We start from the raw sequence: 14,908 nt of genomic DNA on the forward strand, positions 1-14,908 counted from the left end.
AGACGAATCGATAAATCTTCGGATAGTCGCTCGATCGAGTGATGAACTCGGCGTACCTCGGTCGTTGCCTGTGAATTAAACAGCACCGACGACCGATGCCAAGTCCGTCCTCTTCCTTCATCTTCCCCACCCCTGAAATTCAGTGAACCTGTGGTACGTTGAAAATTCCCGATTCCGTCGTACGATAATTACCAGATTAAAAAGAATCTCTCGGTTTCTCCCTGTTTAATTTCGCAGGAGCCCGGTGAACCCCACCAACAGCTACTCCCACGATCCTCCTCGGCGAATCTACTTCAACACCCACCAATCCTCACTCGGAATGCTCATCCCTCCCATGCAGCAATCAGCATCGCCATAAGGCACCCCGTGAACGATCGTTCATCGCAGAGCGTGTCGCGTGTCGTCGACGGGCGCAGGCCTGCGAGATAGAAACGCGGCGCGGGTCGATAAATCTGAAGACGCTCGACGGTCAGTGTTCGAGCCGAGATCGCAATCGTCCAGCCCGATTTTCCATCCGTAAACCGGGACGGTGGCGGGCTGTGCGGATCGTCCGACGACTGCTCTTGAACCGAGGCTGGACTGTCTGTCGTCGGCTGTCAGGCCTCGGCTGCTACTCACCCCTGGCGTGCCGCGTCTGTGTACACGAGGACCGCTACGAATTTTGCCATTGGCCGACAGCCAACGTGACTCATCGGCCGTAGGAAAGGCCGAAGAGTTTACGTGCATCGGTTCCTTTCAGTTCGGTTCGATCACCGGCAACGTGCGCACCCCTTCTCGCCCTTGCGAGAGCCCTGTTCCGCTGGTGGTGGTTTACGAGCCAGGGGAGATCCCGTGCCCCGGTTCTCTCTGTGCGGGAGTGTCCTCCAGGCGAGAAACAAAAGGTTTTAAAGGGTCCTCGGTTGGTTCTGATTAGCTCCCTATCGGCTATCATGGCCACTCGTAGCCTTGGTAAGGAATCGCATCTCGATGCAGTGTTTCTTTTCTTGTTTCTTTACTTGAGATTCTCTTTTCTGTGTATATATATATATATATGTAGAAGGTAGAGAGAGAGGGAGAGGGTTGCGCGGGGGTTGGATGTAGGTGAACGAGGTGCATTTAGAGTCGAAGGTGTGATCACGCGTGGTGGGTTATATATCGTAGAGCGGGTGGGAATAGGGTCGCGGCACGTGACTCGATGTGATTTGCAGTGAAATAGGCTAGTGCGATGCGGTGGACTGGAAGAGTGCTCGGATATCTGGAAAGATAATTCTGAGTGAAGTGACGGTGCTATTAATACTGCTCTGCCAGAGTCGATTCATGTGGCGTCCCGGCTTTGTTACTCATCGCGCAGGAATACCGTAGCTTTCTCCAATTATCCCTCGGATCGCGTCGTACGAGTTTCCGTCTCAATCCTCTCGAGAACACCCCCGCGACTGAATCCGCAAAACTCTCGCCGTGTCGATAAAAAAAAAAAGATAAACGATCTGCAGTAAAATAAAATAAAATGAAGTAATAAAATGAGAGGAAGAAAAAGAAGGGTGGTTGTAATCACGCGATTCTCGTTTCGTAGGAAAGGACGACAATGAACGTGAAAACGTACAGGGTGATCGATGCGGCCTCGCGAACCGCATTCGCACACACGCGGCCGCCATAAGGAAAACATTCGGCCGGAGGATTTCCCCGCTGACGTATTGATTTTCTCGATACCTCTCTCTCTCTCTCTCTCTCTCTCTCTCTCTCTCTCTCTCTCTCTCTCTTTCTCTCTCTCTCCCCTTTTGCCGCTTTAGTGGACGCTTGGCTTGGTGCGCTCACGTATCCGTTCTGCGTAGAACGCGATATCGATTTTTGACAGCTGCTGCGAAACGAGCGACTGTCGCCACCGTACCAGAAAAGGGGTGCACGAGGTCCACACGCAACGCGAAACCGTTCGTTCACCCTCATCCCTTCTCGCTCTATCCATTCCCATTTCCCTCTCCCTCTTTCTATCTTCCTCTCTCTTGTTTCTCCCCGCTGCTCCCTCCCTCTTTCTCTTTATCCCCCCGCACGTTTTGTCACCGCTGTTTACTCGACGATCCCACGCCACGAGTCTCAGGGCTGGCATGCTTCTTCGGCCGCACCGGAAACGTGTCACGCTCGCGTGACGCTTTTCAAACCGACGAAATTCACGATAGCCGCAGTTTTTCGTGGCCGTAAAGTAGGTTGTTCGGTGGTCTCGTCCAGGAGGGATTCCATGGGAAACGTTCAGTGAGTTTGGTGGTCCGTATCGGGTTGTTTTTGGATGGTGATGAACCGAATGATAAGGATAATTGTTCGACGTTGGATCCGGGTTTTTGTGACAACTGTTGGAAGAATACGTGTCGATCTGTTGCAGGTACGGATGATGGAGGAGCGGCTAGTGAAGGGTGAATACTGCTTGAGCACATCAGGCGTTGGTTCTCCACCGCACTCGCTGCCGTCGACTTCCGGTACGCAGAATGAGAAGATCGAGGATGTCCGCTGTGCCTGCATCTCGAAGCTAGAGACACAGGTCGAAGAACAGGTGATAGAAATAACCGCGACAAATATTCCTAAATCCTGAAACTCACATCGACGGTGAATCACAGTTACGGATTGTTCGAAGCTGTTTAAAGTTTCCAAGAATTTTCCGCGGGGAAAGCATTCTGTTTCATAAACGATTTTATAGAATCGGTGTACCGGTATATCTGACGCGTCAGGCGTCGCGAAAAATGCGATAATACGATTCTTCGTATCAAGAGTCGGATCTCTAGATAAACCGACGATTCACGAGCGATTATCAATTGCTTGCGCAGAAACAGTTGCGGCTTCAAGACGCGAGGCAGGTCGAGGCGAAAGCCGCGAGAATAAAGGAATGGGTGACCAATAAGCTGAGGGAACTAGAACAGCAGAACCAGCACCTGAGGGAACAGAATAACAAGTGCAACCAGCAACTGGAACTGCTCAGGAATCACATAACCAACATCGGCCTGAAACCACCTGTAAGTTCTCAAATTATCTTTCTCTGTTTTGGAATTACTCTCGTTTTAAATTGGATTCGCTGAACTAAATCGAATCGTTTCGCTCTTCAGGCACCGACGAGGGCATCTCTGTCCCTGGAGGTGGACACCACGTTACGCAGGCGATCGGAGAGCCTGGAGGGGACCCCACAAGCGGTACCGGAAAGCGTGCAAAGCGCCGTAGCGGAACCGCAAGCCGGCACCAAGCATCGAAGACATCTGTCCGCCTGTGGGACCATACAGCGAGGGATCGCTACCACCAACATGGACTCTAGGTAGAATCTCGTGTTGCGCAGAAAAAAAGAAAAAAAAAAGGAAAATTCCGTTCGTCGAGCGACGCTTGTTGGCTTGTTCTCTCGCAAAACGATCGCTTCTTTTTCCGCTTCTGGCTGTAGCGTCGCGCGTAGATGTGTCTCGATTCTCCTTGGGAGGTCTCACGACGTGATAGCGGCGCCCGACTCTCGAAACTGTGGTACCCTGTAACGTCCTGAGACTTCCTGCGGGGATCTGTCGACCCGTGTGCCGTACACTTCCCTCTCCGTTGCCTTCGGACGAGACCGAGCGATTATTTTTCATTATTTTCACGTCCGTTCTTTCTTTTTCCCTTCTTATATTGGCACGAACGATTGTCACGGGGCTGTTTCGCTAATTGCACTCGTATCCGTCGAAGCGATTATCAAATGCGTACGCTGGCACGATTAGTTCCGTGTTTTACGCTTGCTGTTCTTTTTTCCGCTCTAGCCTGCTATCGGAGGAGCTCGCGGCGGCGGTCGAGAACCTGGTGATGCTACCGAACATACCCGGTGTCTCGGAGACGAGCAGAGACAGCGGCAGCTCGGAGGCTGTACACGATTACGCGGAGATCTACACGCCGAGTAGAGAGGGGATGAATTGGGCACAGGGGGCACAGGGCCCGCGACCGCCCACACCGCCGTTGCATCGATTTCCAAGCTGGGAGGCCAAGATATATCAGGTAGAGCTCGTTGATCCATTGCAGCCCACACGAAACCGCGTTCAACGCGTACCCGCGACCAGCTGTTGCTATTTGTAAGGAAACAAACTCACATTTCTCAATTCCATAGGTAGCGGACGGCGGGCTTGGCATCGGTCCACCGACGAACGAGGAATCCGCGCCTTCCACGATGACCAACACGACCAGCTCGTCGAAACATTCCCAGGCGACAGGACACAACTTGATGGCGCACAACTCCCAAGGCTACTGCGACATTTCCGTTCCAGTCTACGCTACGGTCAAGGGTAAGCCCACGCTATCTTCTCCAAATATCGACTTTGAACCTCGCGTTTCTATCGTTGATAACCGTTAGACGTACAGTCACGATCGCCCCCTTGCTGTTGCGCAGGACGCGCCAGTCAAATCAGGTCCATGCCCTTTGGCGACAGTTCCGACGACAGCTCGGACGGCGAGGAGCACCCGAATCAGACGGAGACCAACACCAGAATCACCAACAGCTCGTCGGACAACACGGACTCGTCGCTCGGCAGCGGTAGCAGCCCGTCGAAGAGCGTTAAAACCACCAGCAGCCTTAGCCCCGCCAAAAGGAGCTCCAGCGGCTCTCCCAGTAAAAGCGTGAAACGTGGTGAGCATTTCAAACGTCGATACGTATCTAAAATCGCGTGCACTCGTCAACTTCAATTTCTCGTCCAATTCCCAGACACGTCCCTGGAGTCTGGCCTGTCGGAAGACTACGCGATACCTCCGGACGCGCTCAGCTCGACCTCCCTCGAATCTAGTATGCCTAGCTTGCTGATGCGCGTCTCCGGTGAAAGCCCGAAGCGGCAGGAGTCCTTGGAGAAAACTGGCCACCTGGCGAAACTCGGTGGTAAATTGAAGACCTGGAGAAAGAGGTGGTTCGTGTTGAAGAACGGTGTGCTCACCTACTGGAAGAGTCAGAACGACGTAAACCGAAAACCTCAAGGGCAAATCGTGTTGGACGAAGTGTGCAGGTAAGCGTCCAGCAACTTAACATTCCCCTGCCTCTTTCGAAATCGCCAAGACTCCGGTCTTTCTCGACAGGATAAACAGGGCAGAGGGCGCTGCCACGTTCGAGATCGCGACCGGAAAGAAAACGTACTATTTAACGGCGGACTGTATCGCGACGATGGAGGAATGGATAAGGGTTCTACAGAACGTACAAAGGCGGAACGCGACGAAACTTTTGCTCAGCAAGGAGGACAACAAGCCGACGATACAGGGATGGCTGACGAAAGTGAAGAACGGGCACGCGAAGAAGTGCTGGTGCGTCCTTATCGGAAAAATGTTCCTTTACTTTAAGTGCCCTAACGATACGGTAAGTCGTCGATCCTCGAACGCGTCGATATCTATTACACGAACCGTGTGAATCTTACAAAACTTTGCATCGTGCCTTCCCAGAATCCTATCGGTCAAATAAATATGAGAGACGCTAGAGTAGAAGAGGTCGAGCATGTGTCCGACAGCGACAGCGAGGAGAGAGACACCGAGTGTCCTCACGAGAGAACGATCGGCATCTTTCCTACTCATCAAGGTCCTACGTACTTGTTGATGCCCCACAAGCAAGAGAAAGATAATTGGCTGTACCATCTGACAGTGGTTTCCGGAGGTGGACCCAGCGCGGGGACTCAGTACGAGCAGCTGGTGCAACGATTAATGGAAACCGACGGGGACCCCAGTTGTGTCCTCTGGAGACACCCGCTGTTGCTCCACACGAAAGAGAACATCACTAGCCCACTGACCAGCTTGACATCCGAAGCCCTGCAGACCGAGGCCATCAAGCTTTTCAAGGTAGCTTGAATACATATAGCTTAAAGGATATCAGATGTTCGGGTGTTTATCTCGACATTGTTTCGTTAGCATCGCAGTCAGCTTCGTCAGAGGTCGAATGACATACCGATAATTACGTGTACCTCACAGTGATTCATTATTTGAATAATGAGTTGACGACTATTTACCGTGGACGAAACTAACTGCAGTACTTACGAAACAATACCCGAAAGAAATGTGGCCGGCGAATATCGTTTTTTAACCAGTATTATCGTTTCCATCCGCACAGGCTTGTCAATTGTTCATGTCGGTGGCAGTGGAGCAAGCAGGCATAGACTATCATGTGGTACTAGCGCAAAACGCGTTGCAGCAATGCCTAGACCAGCCTGAACTACAATCTGAATTCATATGCGCCTTGGTAAAGCAGACAAGTCGTCACACTCAACACCGTTTGGGCGTACAGGTAAAAAAGGCCGCCAGACTTGTGTCGCTGGGTACTGCGCGCGTTGTAAGTCCTGCTTATTGTTTAACAAACACTCTGAGACCCTGTACCATTTTTACAGTCAACGTACTGTCGCGTAATTTAAAAAAAAACACGCTGTCGCTCGCGCGACAGATCTGACAGCCGCGATACAATTGAGAAGCGAAAAATTGTGAAACGAGGCATAAATCTCGTTTTATTCTGCTCAAAAGAAATGGTACATTGGGTACGCTTAGTCAAGTATTATACAAAATAATCTCGTCGAACCGTAGCGGTGAACTGTTTAGTTGTCTTTTCCCTTTTTTTCCTTTTCTCGAGGTAACTAATCACTAATAAATTAACTGGCTGCCGTTTGTTTGTGAAAACAATATGCGTATAATAACAGCAACAGTAATAGTAATAATAATAATAATAGCAGTAATAATACTTGACGAAGTCTTTAACAAGAAAAGATTTTAGTTTTAACATTCATTCACATTTCATTTTCATTTGCTGCTTTACGTGTGCTGTTCCTAGGCTACTTCTAAAATCGCATGCGTTTTATTTTTCGATTCTTATTTTGGTTTTTTTTCTCTCTTCATAGAACATCGTCGTGTTCAGTTTGTCTTATTTTTATTGTGTACTTTTTGATATCTATACATGAATACCCGATCACCTGTACCCTGATGCCCTGATCATGTGAGCCGAACATATTTCGACAATTCATTTCACCACCGTAGGAATTATCACTGTAGAATCACTCTGTCGCGCTGTCTGTTCCATTGATCACGCTTCATCGTTGCCGATCCATCGTCGATCGATTGTCCGTTCGTCTTTTTAATGAAACGACCGGTGAAAACGAATCCGCGATCCCGCGACTTTTTGTCAAAATACGTTCTGCGGCACACACACTTGCAGAATGGTATGTTGGTGTACATAAGAAACCACACACAGAAAAACATCTTTTTTACTAGATTGGTTTTTTGTTTCTGTTTCCGTACGTTTTTTTGCTCGATAGCTCATTACAATATATTCTCTGTTTTTTGAATGCTGCTTAGAAAAATTAGTCTCTGATTATCCGGTCATAGACGGTTAATTGAGAAAAATGATTTAGAAAAAAAAGTACGAGGGGGGTGGGTGCGGGAAAAAAAAAAGAGGAAGAACAGCAACAGCTAGAAGCACCTTACAGATTCGAACGTCCATTGTAGAATACCATTGGTTCCGAAGAACTCCCGAAGAGAGCTTCGCATCGTTGCGAGAGTACAATTTTTCTAAAGTATCGCTGAGAAAGAGCGTGCTCGATTCGTTCGTAGCAGAAGAAACGAACGAGAGAAAACATGCCTTCGAGCTGTAAGGTAGACTCACATGGCCCAAAAGAAAAAAAAAAGTACAAAAGCGCTTCTCTCATCCACATTTCTCTTAATTCATTCGATTTATTACGGTCCATGCGTTTTATGTGATTAACACACATAGAGTTTATGCGTTAATCAGTCCGATTTCGATTGCTTACATACTAACAGGCATTACATTATGACGACGTGTAACGAATCGTGAGCGTCCCATCCGATCCGAGGGACATTCGAACTTTCTTCTAATCCTAAAGTATCCCTTGAACAGTCTAAGAGACAATTCAATCCGTAGACGACCAGAAAAACTCCAATAAGCTCTTTTGAATCGTGTAATTCCTTTGACCGTACCGACGAGGTAAAGACGCTAGAGAAAGGATAAAGCAACGGACGAGGACAGTGGAGCGCGGTTCTTTATTTGAGAAACGAGAATTGAATGAAAAAGAAACGAATAGATAAGAATAAAAAAATGAAAAAAAAATGAAAGTAGTAGATTAGGTCTGGTTCAATCCAGGGATCTAGTAGTATGCCAGCATACCATTGCAGCAGCTCCTCCTCTGCGCCACGCAATCGCTGTTCACCTGCGATACGCAAAGTCCCGCGGCAAATGGCAGCGGTGAAAATGCGGACGCGCAATCGACGGCCTCCACTTCTCACAGTCCTCCGCTCATGCAGGGCCACTCGACCTCAACGATTCTGGACTGCAAAACTAATCCCGCGCAGTACGTTCTTATCCAGGGATGGCAGCTGCTCGCGCTCGCTGTCTCTCTATTCCTGCCAAGGAACAATCGGCTACTGTGGTACCTGAAGTTGCACCTGCAAAGAAACGCGGACACCAAGTAAGTCCTTCGCCTTTGGATCTGAAGCTTAATCATACGATTCACGCGCTTCACCGGATTCTCTGCGATTTTTAACGAAATTTTCCATTCTCCATTAGAACTGAATGCGGTAAATACGCGGCGTACTGCGAGAGAGCTTTGGAGAGGACGTTGCAGAACGGCGGGAGGGAGGTGAAACCCTCCAGGATGGAAGTACTCTCGATTCTGATGAAGAATCCTTACCATCATTCCCTGCCTCATGCGATACCGGTTCACTTTTTGAACGGCACGTACCAGGTTGTAAGCTTCGACGGTAGCACGACGATAGAAGAGTTTCTGAATACCCTGAACCAGGAGATCGGCTGCCGGGACGTTCATCAATCGGGCTTCACGTTATTCAGCGACGACCCGATCGAGAAGGATCTCGAGCACTTCATCGATCTTCAAGCGAAGGTACGTGCGTCTAGAAAAGACTCGAGTGGCGTTAAAAAAACCGAGGAGGTGGCTCTGATACTGTTGTTGTTTTCCGTTCGTTCCAGCTTTGCGATATAATCTCAAAATGGGAAACCGCGTTGAGGGAGAAGGGTTCAGGGAAGTTCGAGAACACCAGAGTGATACAATTAACGTACAAGTCGCGGTGTTACTGGAGACAGGCGGCCAAAATGGAAACGGACAGGGAGAGGCTGCTTCTGTGCTACCAAGTGAATCAACAGGTCGTGCAAGGCAAATTTCCTGTGAATCGAGAGCTCGCGTTTGAACTTGCCTCGTTAATGGCGCAGGTAAGACTTCTCGCCGCTGAAAACCGTTGATAAGCGAGGATTATTAATAGAAAGGTATCGTAGATCGATTTCGGAGAGTACAATAACGACAAAGCACGTGGCAGCGGGCCAGGAAGCAATCCGCATCACTTGGTTCTTCAAGCTTTGGACAAATTTTATCCCATACGATATCGGACGAACATCACTACCGATCAATTGAGGCAAGCTTCGCTAATTACAGCGAGATCGTTCAACGCACGTGGTAGTTGTATTTAAAGCTCGTGATTCCCCCTTACAGAGACCTGCAGGAAAAGCTGCAAGAGAAATGGATCGCGTTAAAAGGCCGCAGCGTATTAGACTGTGTTCGCATATACCTAACTTGCACCAGAAAGTGGCCTTTCTTCGGAGCTACGCTGTATCAAGCGAAGGTTAACAAACCGAACCATTTCTTTACAGATAGGGAAATTAAATGCGAAGCTGTTTAACCGTTTACGTATTCTGTCCGACAGCTGAAACAAGCCGAACCGATAACCGTATGGATAGCCGTTTCTGAGGATAGCGTAACGCTGCTAGAGCTACAAACGATGGCGGTAATGTGCCGTTACAATTACGCAAATATAGTTACGTTCGGAGGATGCTTAGATGATTTCATGCTGGTCGCTTGCCCCGACGAAGGCGCTGCTGAACAAAAGCTTCTGTTCGCGCTTTCGAAGCCTAAAGTAAGTATCATCCAGCTTCCTTAAAGCAACGCGATTAAGACCACCATGGATCCTCGAGTATTAACGTGTTCGCGTCTGCACAGATTCTGGAGATAACATTGCTGATCGCCGATTACATGAATGCCTTGGGACATACTTTACCTGGTACCCCACAGATGAACACGCTGACCCGCAATGGGTCTCACAGATCCATAAAGTCGACGTTAAGACCCACAACTGGTTTGTAGACACGCGTACAATCGTATTCGCGTGTTACTCCCCTCTTTTACTGATCGAACAAAAAATTAAATCAGGTTCAAGCTGTCTTCCAACGCAACCGGATATCTTGAAATCGACGCCAGACCACCAAAGACCTTAAAGAGAAGAAAGAAAGCAAGACTGGTCGAATCGAATTGGGGGAAAAAAGCAGGGGAATTACGGCACTTGGTTCACGAAAGTCTGATCCTGCCAAGGCACTAACTTTATACTCAAAGGTACTACAGGCTGTATTATAAAGATCCGCGTAACAGAACGGTGAATTGAGAAACGCGCCGAGCAGTGCGCGCGCTATAGTTAACTTTACTTGCGTTTCGTGTAAATTAGAGATGATGCTTGACAGACAACAATTTTCGTGTACATATACCTGACAGCGAACAGGAGGAACTCTGTGGTCCACGTTCAGCGATTTAAACGTGGGTGACTGAAATTAATCGAAAACGATCTGCAACACTGCCTAAAGTAAATTAGTATGTCTGAAATTACATCGAACAGTTTGATTGAAAGAAAAGGAAAAAAAGGAAAAAAAAGAAAAAAAAAGCTAAAGCATCGTGCTGAGACTTTTTTGCTACCGTATTTATATACCAAATTCAAAACGTTTAGCATAAGGTAAAGTAAACAGAAGTGGTCTATCACATACTATGTATATAATAACTAATCGGAGTTACTGGATGTTTAGAGGTCTAGTGAGCGATGCAGCGATACCTTTGTCTTTAAATGTGAGAGTACGTCGAAGAGAAAGAATTCTTATACTTCTTGCCAAATCAACCGCAACCACACACGTATATGATCGGCTGCAATTGGTTTCGCAGCGACAGAAACAAGAACGCGCACGTGAAAACGATTACGCTGGTTTTTTTTTCATTTACTCGAGTTTCGTTTGACACGCGAGACACGCGAAATACAGTAACTGTGCTTACTGTCGTTGCAATAAATGTTGCGAGAGGTTCTCACTTTCGATCATTCTGATGCGTTCCAACGATGAAAGTACCGTACACGACCGTTTTGATTGTAATCAGTTAATCGCATTTGATATATTTTATATTTTCTAATCGGAGAAATATATAGTCAATTTGAGGCAGTAAGTACAGACAGTATTAAATTTAAGTCCCATTGAATTAAAGCTCAATCGTAAGAGGAGACTCTTTATACGGGGAAAGTGACAAAACGGAAACTTATATATTATCGTGTTATTTTGATAACAGCTAGTCTCATATTTTCTATTTATTTAAATGTCTAAGCAAATAAGTTCGTTTTATATAAGGACACGACCAAATAGATGTAAATGGGAACGCGTTTTCTTTAACAATTAGTATATCGTTCCTGGCGATGAAATACATAACGTGCAACATTTTTGTACTAATTAAAAATACACGGCGATGATCCCGTCGCGTATAGAAGTTTTGTACTCGCTTGACGTGTCCTACGTAACTAGCAAATGTCTTCCTTCTCTTTAGTACCCAGAAATAAATAAAAAAATGTTGAAAAGTAGGGCTTTCGTGCAATAACGTACAAGACTTCTATAATTTTATAATTCCTGAGATAGGCCGAGTATGACTGTGCCTCTCTAAACAGTAATAGACAAAGTTAAAACTCTATGCACGGCTTTGTTTAGCGCATTGAAGGTTTATAGAAAAATAAAGTAAAATAAAAAAAAAAAAAAGAAAAGAGAGAGTAAAACGATCGAACCTCAGATTACTGGGAGCAGTACAAAGATATGCAAGAACGACATTTTGTCTTTAATTTTTATAATACGCAATGAAATGCTACTATTCAGGTGCTCTCGCACCTTTGTATCGTGATGCAGTGAAAAAAAAAAGAGAGAGAAAGAGAAGAGTCACCGATCTGTAAATATCACGTTAGCCTTAAGTTTCTAAATATAGTAGAGCGAGAGACGAGGGCAGCTCTGTTAAAGGCTAAGATCATCGTAGAAATCTCCTGCGATCCTCTGGCTGTCTACGGGATATTCTACTGAGCCTACCACCTTACGATTTCTATTTATTATTTATTCGCATAAAACGACGCATAAAGGCACGAGCGGTGTAAGCAAGAAGCATTGTACTATTGTACAGTAAAAAGAAAATAAACTGCTCGGATCTGCACTTTATAAAGCTGGTTGTTTATTTCATATATTAAATTTAGTCGATAATAATAATAGTGTATTTAATCGCAGATTCAATCTATCTCTTCGGGTCGTACAGGATGAGTTAGTGGTATTACTGATTTTTTCTTCACGTCCCTCGAAAGCGCCTTCCTCATATCTGAAACAAGAAACAAATTGTTGACTATTTTATTGTACTTTTGGAGACTTTCTTCAAACGTAACAACGGAGATCACCTACCAAAAGCATCCTCATCCGGATTTCCGCTATAATATTCCAGCACAGTCCTGTACACGATGTATCCTAATTGTTGGTACATTTTGATCGCCACTTTATTACTAACTCTTACAAAGAGATCCACAAAATACGCTTGTTTCCTGCAATGAATTAAAACATGTTAGAATAGAAAATACTCTATGTCGACTTATATTTTTATTTAACATACTTCTCTGAAACCTTCTCTAAAGAATCTATTAACATTGCGGCTAAACCCAATCGTCTGTACTTAGGGGAAACTGTAAGAGCCGTTATGTGACCATGCCAGTATTCTCCTTGTCCTTCTGCTTTTCCCATGACTGTAACATTTTTTTAAATACATGAAAACATTTGATTCTACATTAACTATGGCATTCCTATGTCTGAATCATTAGAAATCTATATGATTTAACAATGACAAGGTACGTATTGGCTTAAGAACATGTTACACGTACCAGTCCCATGTGCGTGTATATATGTAAGAATAACTTACTGTAACCCATAATTTCTCCACTCGGTGATTCTGCCACTTGAAAATACTCTGGCCAATGCGCCAGGTAGTGCGTGTAAAAGGAGAGTCCATACTATATGAAGCACAGAATTAAGAAAGATATATGTAAACATGATTCGACCAGTGTATTGTAACGAAATATAGTATTTAAAGGATACTGTCTCTGTGAGAGGGTCTAAGTTCCTACAAAAAGTAAACTTACTTAGAAAACATTTCCAAACAACGTGTCTCTTCAATTATAATTGCAAAGACCAGTTAAAGAGGTAGATGACAGGTAGACGTTTTAATACTTACACATTGTTAAACTTAAACAAATCGTTGCACGTGAAAGGTCTGAGAGTCGTCATGCTTCTAATATAGGACAACGAATCGGGTAAGATTTTTCTGAACGTGATTCAAGAGCACAATTTTGGTCACTTTTGTGTTAAAACTGATTTCGTACACACGATCTCAAACGAGATCAGTTAAAACATTGTTGTGCCATTAATCGGGCATTAATTTCACTACTCTCTGTAGAGATAGCGCTAGTAGTTCTTGAGTAGTTTACTTCGCTGCCGATAATTATGTGCGACCAGTTTGAGCACTTTTTACAGAGATAGCGCCAGGGTTTCAGAGTAGGGTCGGTAAAATCTGTTTCATTCTTTCTAATAGCATTCTTATATATCTTTCTCTCTCTCTCTCTCTCTCTCTCTCTCTCTGTCTTACCTCTAAAGCGGGAAATATACGAAAAATTGCAGTCAACCAAATATATTATAATCTATTGTATATATTATTAGTTTTATTATAATTTCTTGTATATTTCATTAGTTTTATTGTATTGTCATTTCTTAAAAAGGACATTAATTCTAAGAATTGGCGTATTTAAAAGTATTAAGCGCCGATATTCGAATTCGAAAATTATTTCAACGTGACCGGGACTATGTTTTACTTGCTTTTCTCCTGTAAAGGGTTGAAATCGATCATTTTAAGATTGCTGGATAGGTGAATGAATAATTAGACGGTTAATTAACAATGACTGGACGTTTATTGAGTTTTTCAACAATTTACAAACTACAGAAGTATTCTTACAATCTAATCATTATAAACTATACTTAGAAACTCATTTACAATACATCGTATAGCTAAAACTTATACAAATTTTTAATACAAACGCGGATTTAAACTATTTGTCAAAGTTCTTCCTCATTCCAGTTGTGAAGCTGGTGACCATTGTCCCAAAAATTGTTAGCTTTGGAATGATTACTTTAATAATAGCCAAATAAATAATTTCTCGTTTACCGATGTCATATCTCTTATGTTCCTGGTTTTTTAAGCTGGTTTATTAGTCGGTCTCGAAGGAAATCAAGTCGCTTTACAATGTTCTTGCGCGTCCACGCAAGTAAAAGGCACAAGAAATCTGCACACACAATCAAACGCATTAATAACTAATTATTAGACGTGTCGTCTGGTCACACCATATGATTTTTACCAATTGCGGCAACTGGAATTAATATAATTCCTAAATTCTTCGTTTTAAACAATAGAGAGCATAATCATTACAAACAATAATCTAAAAGCCTGTTGGTTTGACACGTTCGGTGTTACGGAATATGCGACACAATTACATATTTACCGCAAATTACGCCGCAATTGCATAAACATGGAAAAATATGCAAACTTTATTCTATTACGCATATCTACACATAATTTTCAAACTGTTCTACTAGTCTGATACTCCATCTATACATATGTATATGTATATTACCTTTTTAACAAAAGCTTCTATCACTATTTCATTAAACGATAAGCGAACAAATACATTGAATGATAAATTATACGAGAGAATTGTAATATGTAATAGTTCGAAAACAACAATTTTATTAAAGTTCTCATTAAGAAAAGAATACACAGAAGCAAGGTATTTTTTTCAGAAAATTTTTGAGAGCTTACGC

The 14,908-nt window shown here is 44.6% G+C and overlaps 2 protein-coding genes across 8 annotated transcripts in view; one reads left to right on the forward strand and one right to left on the reverse strand.

The window, feature by feature from the left end:
* LOC143424221 (uncharacterized protein CG43867) overlaps positions 1-10,377 on the forward strand; it is an 88,904-nt gene extending 78,527 nt beyond the window's left edge. For 2 of the 7 annotated variants that reach the window (XM_076896139.1, XM_076896146.1), the window contains 18 exons: positions 2,351-2,518; positions 2,790-2,975; positions 3,066-3,268; positions 3,735-3,966; positions 4,076-4,250; positions 4,355-4,591; positions 4,667-4,958; positions 5,029-5,302; positions 5,386-5,775; positions 6,044-6,262; positions 8,107-8,399; positions 8,498-8,831; positions 8,918-9,157; positions 9,221-9,357; positions 9,435-9,564; positions 9,646-9,855; positions 9,939-10,074; positions 10,149-10,377. In XM_076896139.1, coding sequence (XP_076752254.1) covers positions 2,351-2,518; positions 2,790-2,975; positions 3,066-3,268; positions 3,735-3,966; positions 4,076-4,250; positions 4,355-4,591; positions 4,667-4,958; positions 5,029-5,302; positions 5,386-5,775; positions 6,044-6,262; positions 8,107-8,399; positions 8,498-8,831; positions 8,918-9,157; positions 9,221-9,357; positions 9,435-9,564; positions 9,646-9,855; positions 9,939-10,074; positions 10,149-10,213 — 3,921 coding nt within the window. In that variant the 3' untranslated portion in view covers positions 10,214-10,377. The remainder of the gene's footprint in view (positions 1-2,350; positions 2,519-2,789; positions 2,976-3,065; positions 3,269-3,734; positions 3,967-4,075; positions 4,251-4,354; positions 4,592-4,666; positions 4,959-5,028; positions 5,303-5,385; positions 5,776-6,043; positions 6,263-8,106; positions 8,400-8,497; positions 8,832-8,917; positions 9,158-9,220; positions 9,358-9,434; positions 9,565-9,645; positions 9,856-9,938; positions 10,075-10,148) is intronic. The other 5 variants (XM_076896144.1, XM_076896143.1, XM_076896141.1 and 2 more) reach the window with 5 other exon arrangements.
* A 1,859-nt stretch (positions 10,378-12,236) lies between these two features.
* Naa20a (N-alpha-acetyltransferase 20 A) lies at positions 12,237-13,388 on the reverse strand. The gene is made up of 6 exons (XM_076896218.1): positions 13,272-13,388; positions 13,136-13,160; positions 12,960-13,050; positions 12,657-12,786; positions 12,452-12,588; positions 12,237-12,371 (listed from the first exon to the last, which is right to left on the reverse strand). The coding sequence occupies exons 1-6, from the start codon at positions 13,322-13,324 to the stop codon at positions 12,286-12,288; spliced, it is 522 nt and encodes a 173-aa protein (XP_076752333.1). The 5' UTR covers positions 13,325-13,388; the 3' UTR covers positions 12,237-12,285.
* Positions 13,389-14,908: the final 1,520 nt, after the last annotated feature.

This window comes from Xylocopa sonorina, chromosome 6 (assembly GCF_050948175.1).
Source record: "Xylocopa sonorina isolate GNS202 chromosome 6, iyXylSono1_principal, whole genome shotgun sequence".
Lineage (NCBI taxonomy): Eukaryota > Metazoa > Arthropoda > Insecta > Hymenoptera > Apidae > Xylocopa > Xylocopa sonorina.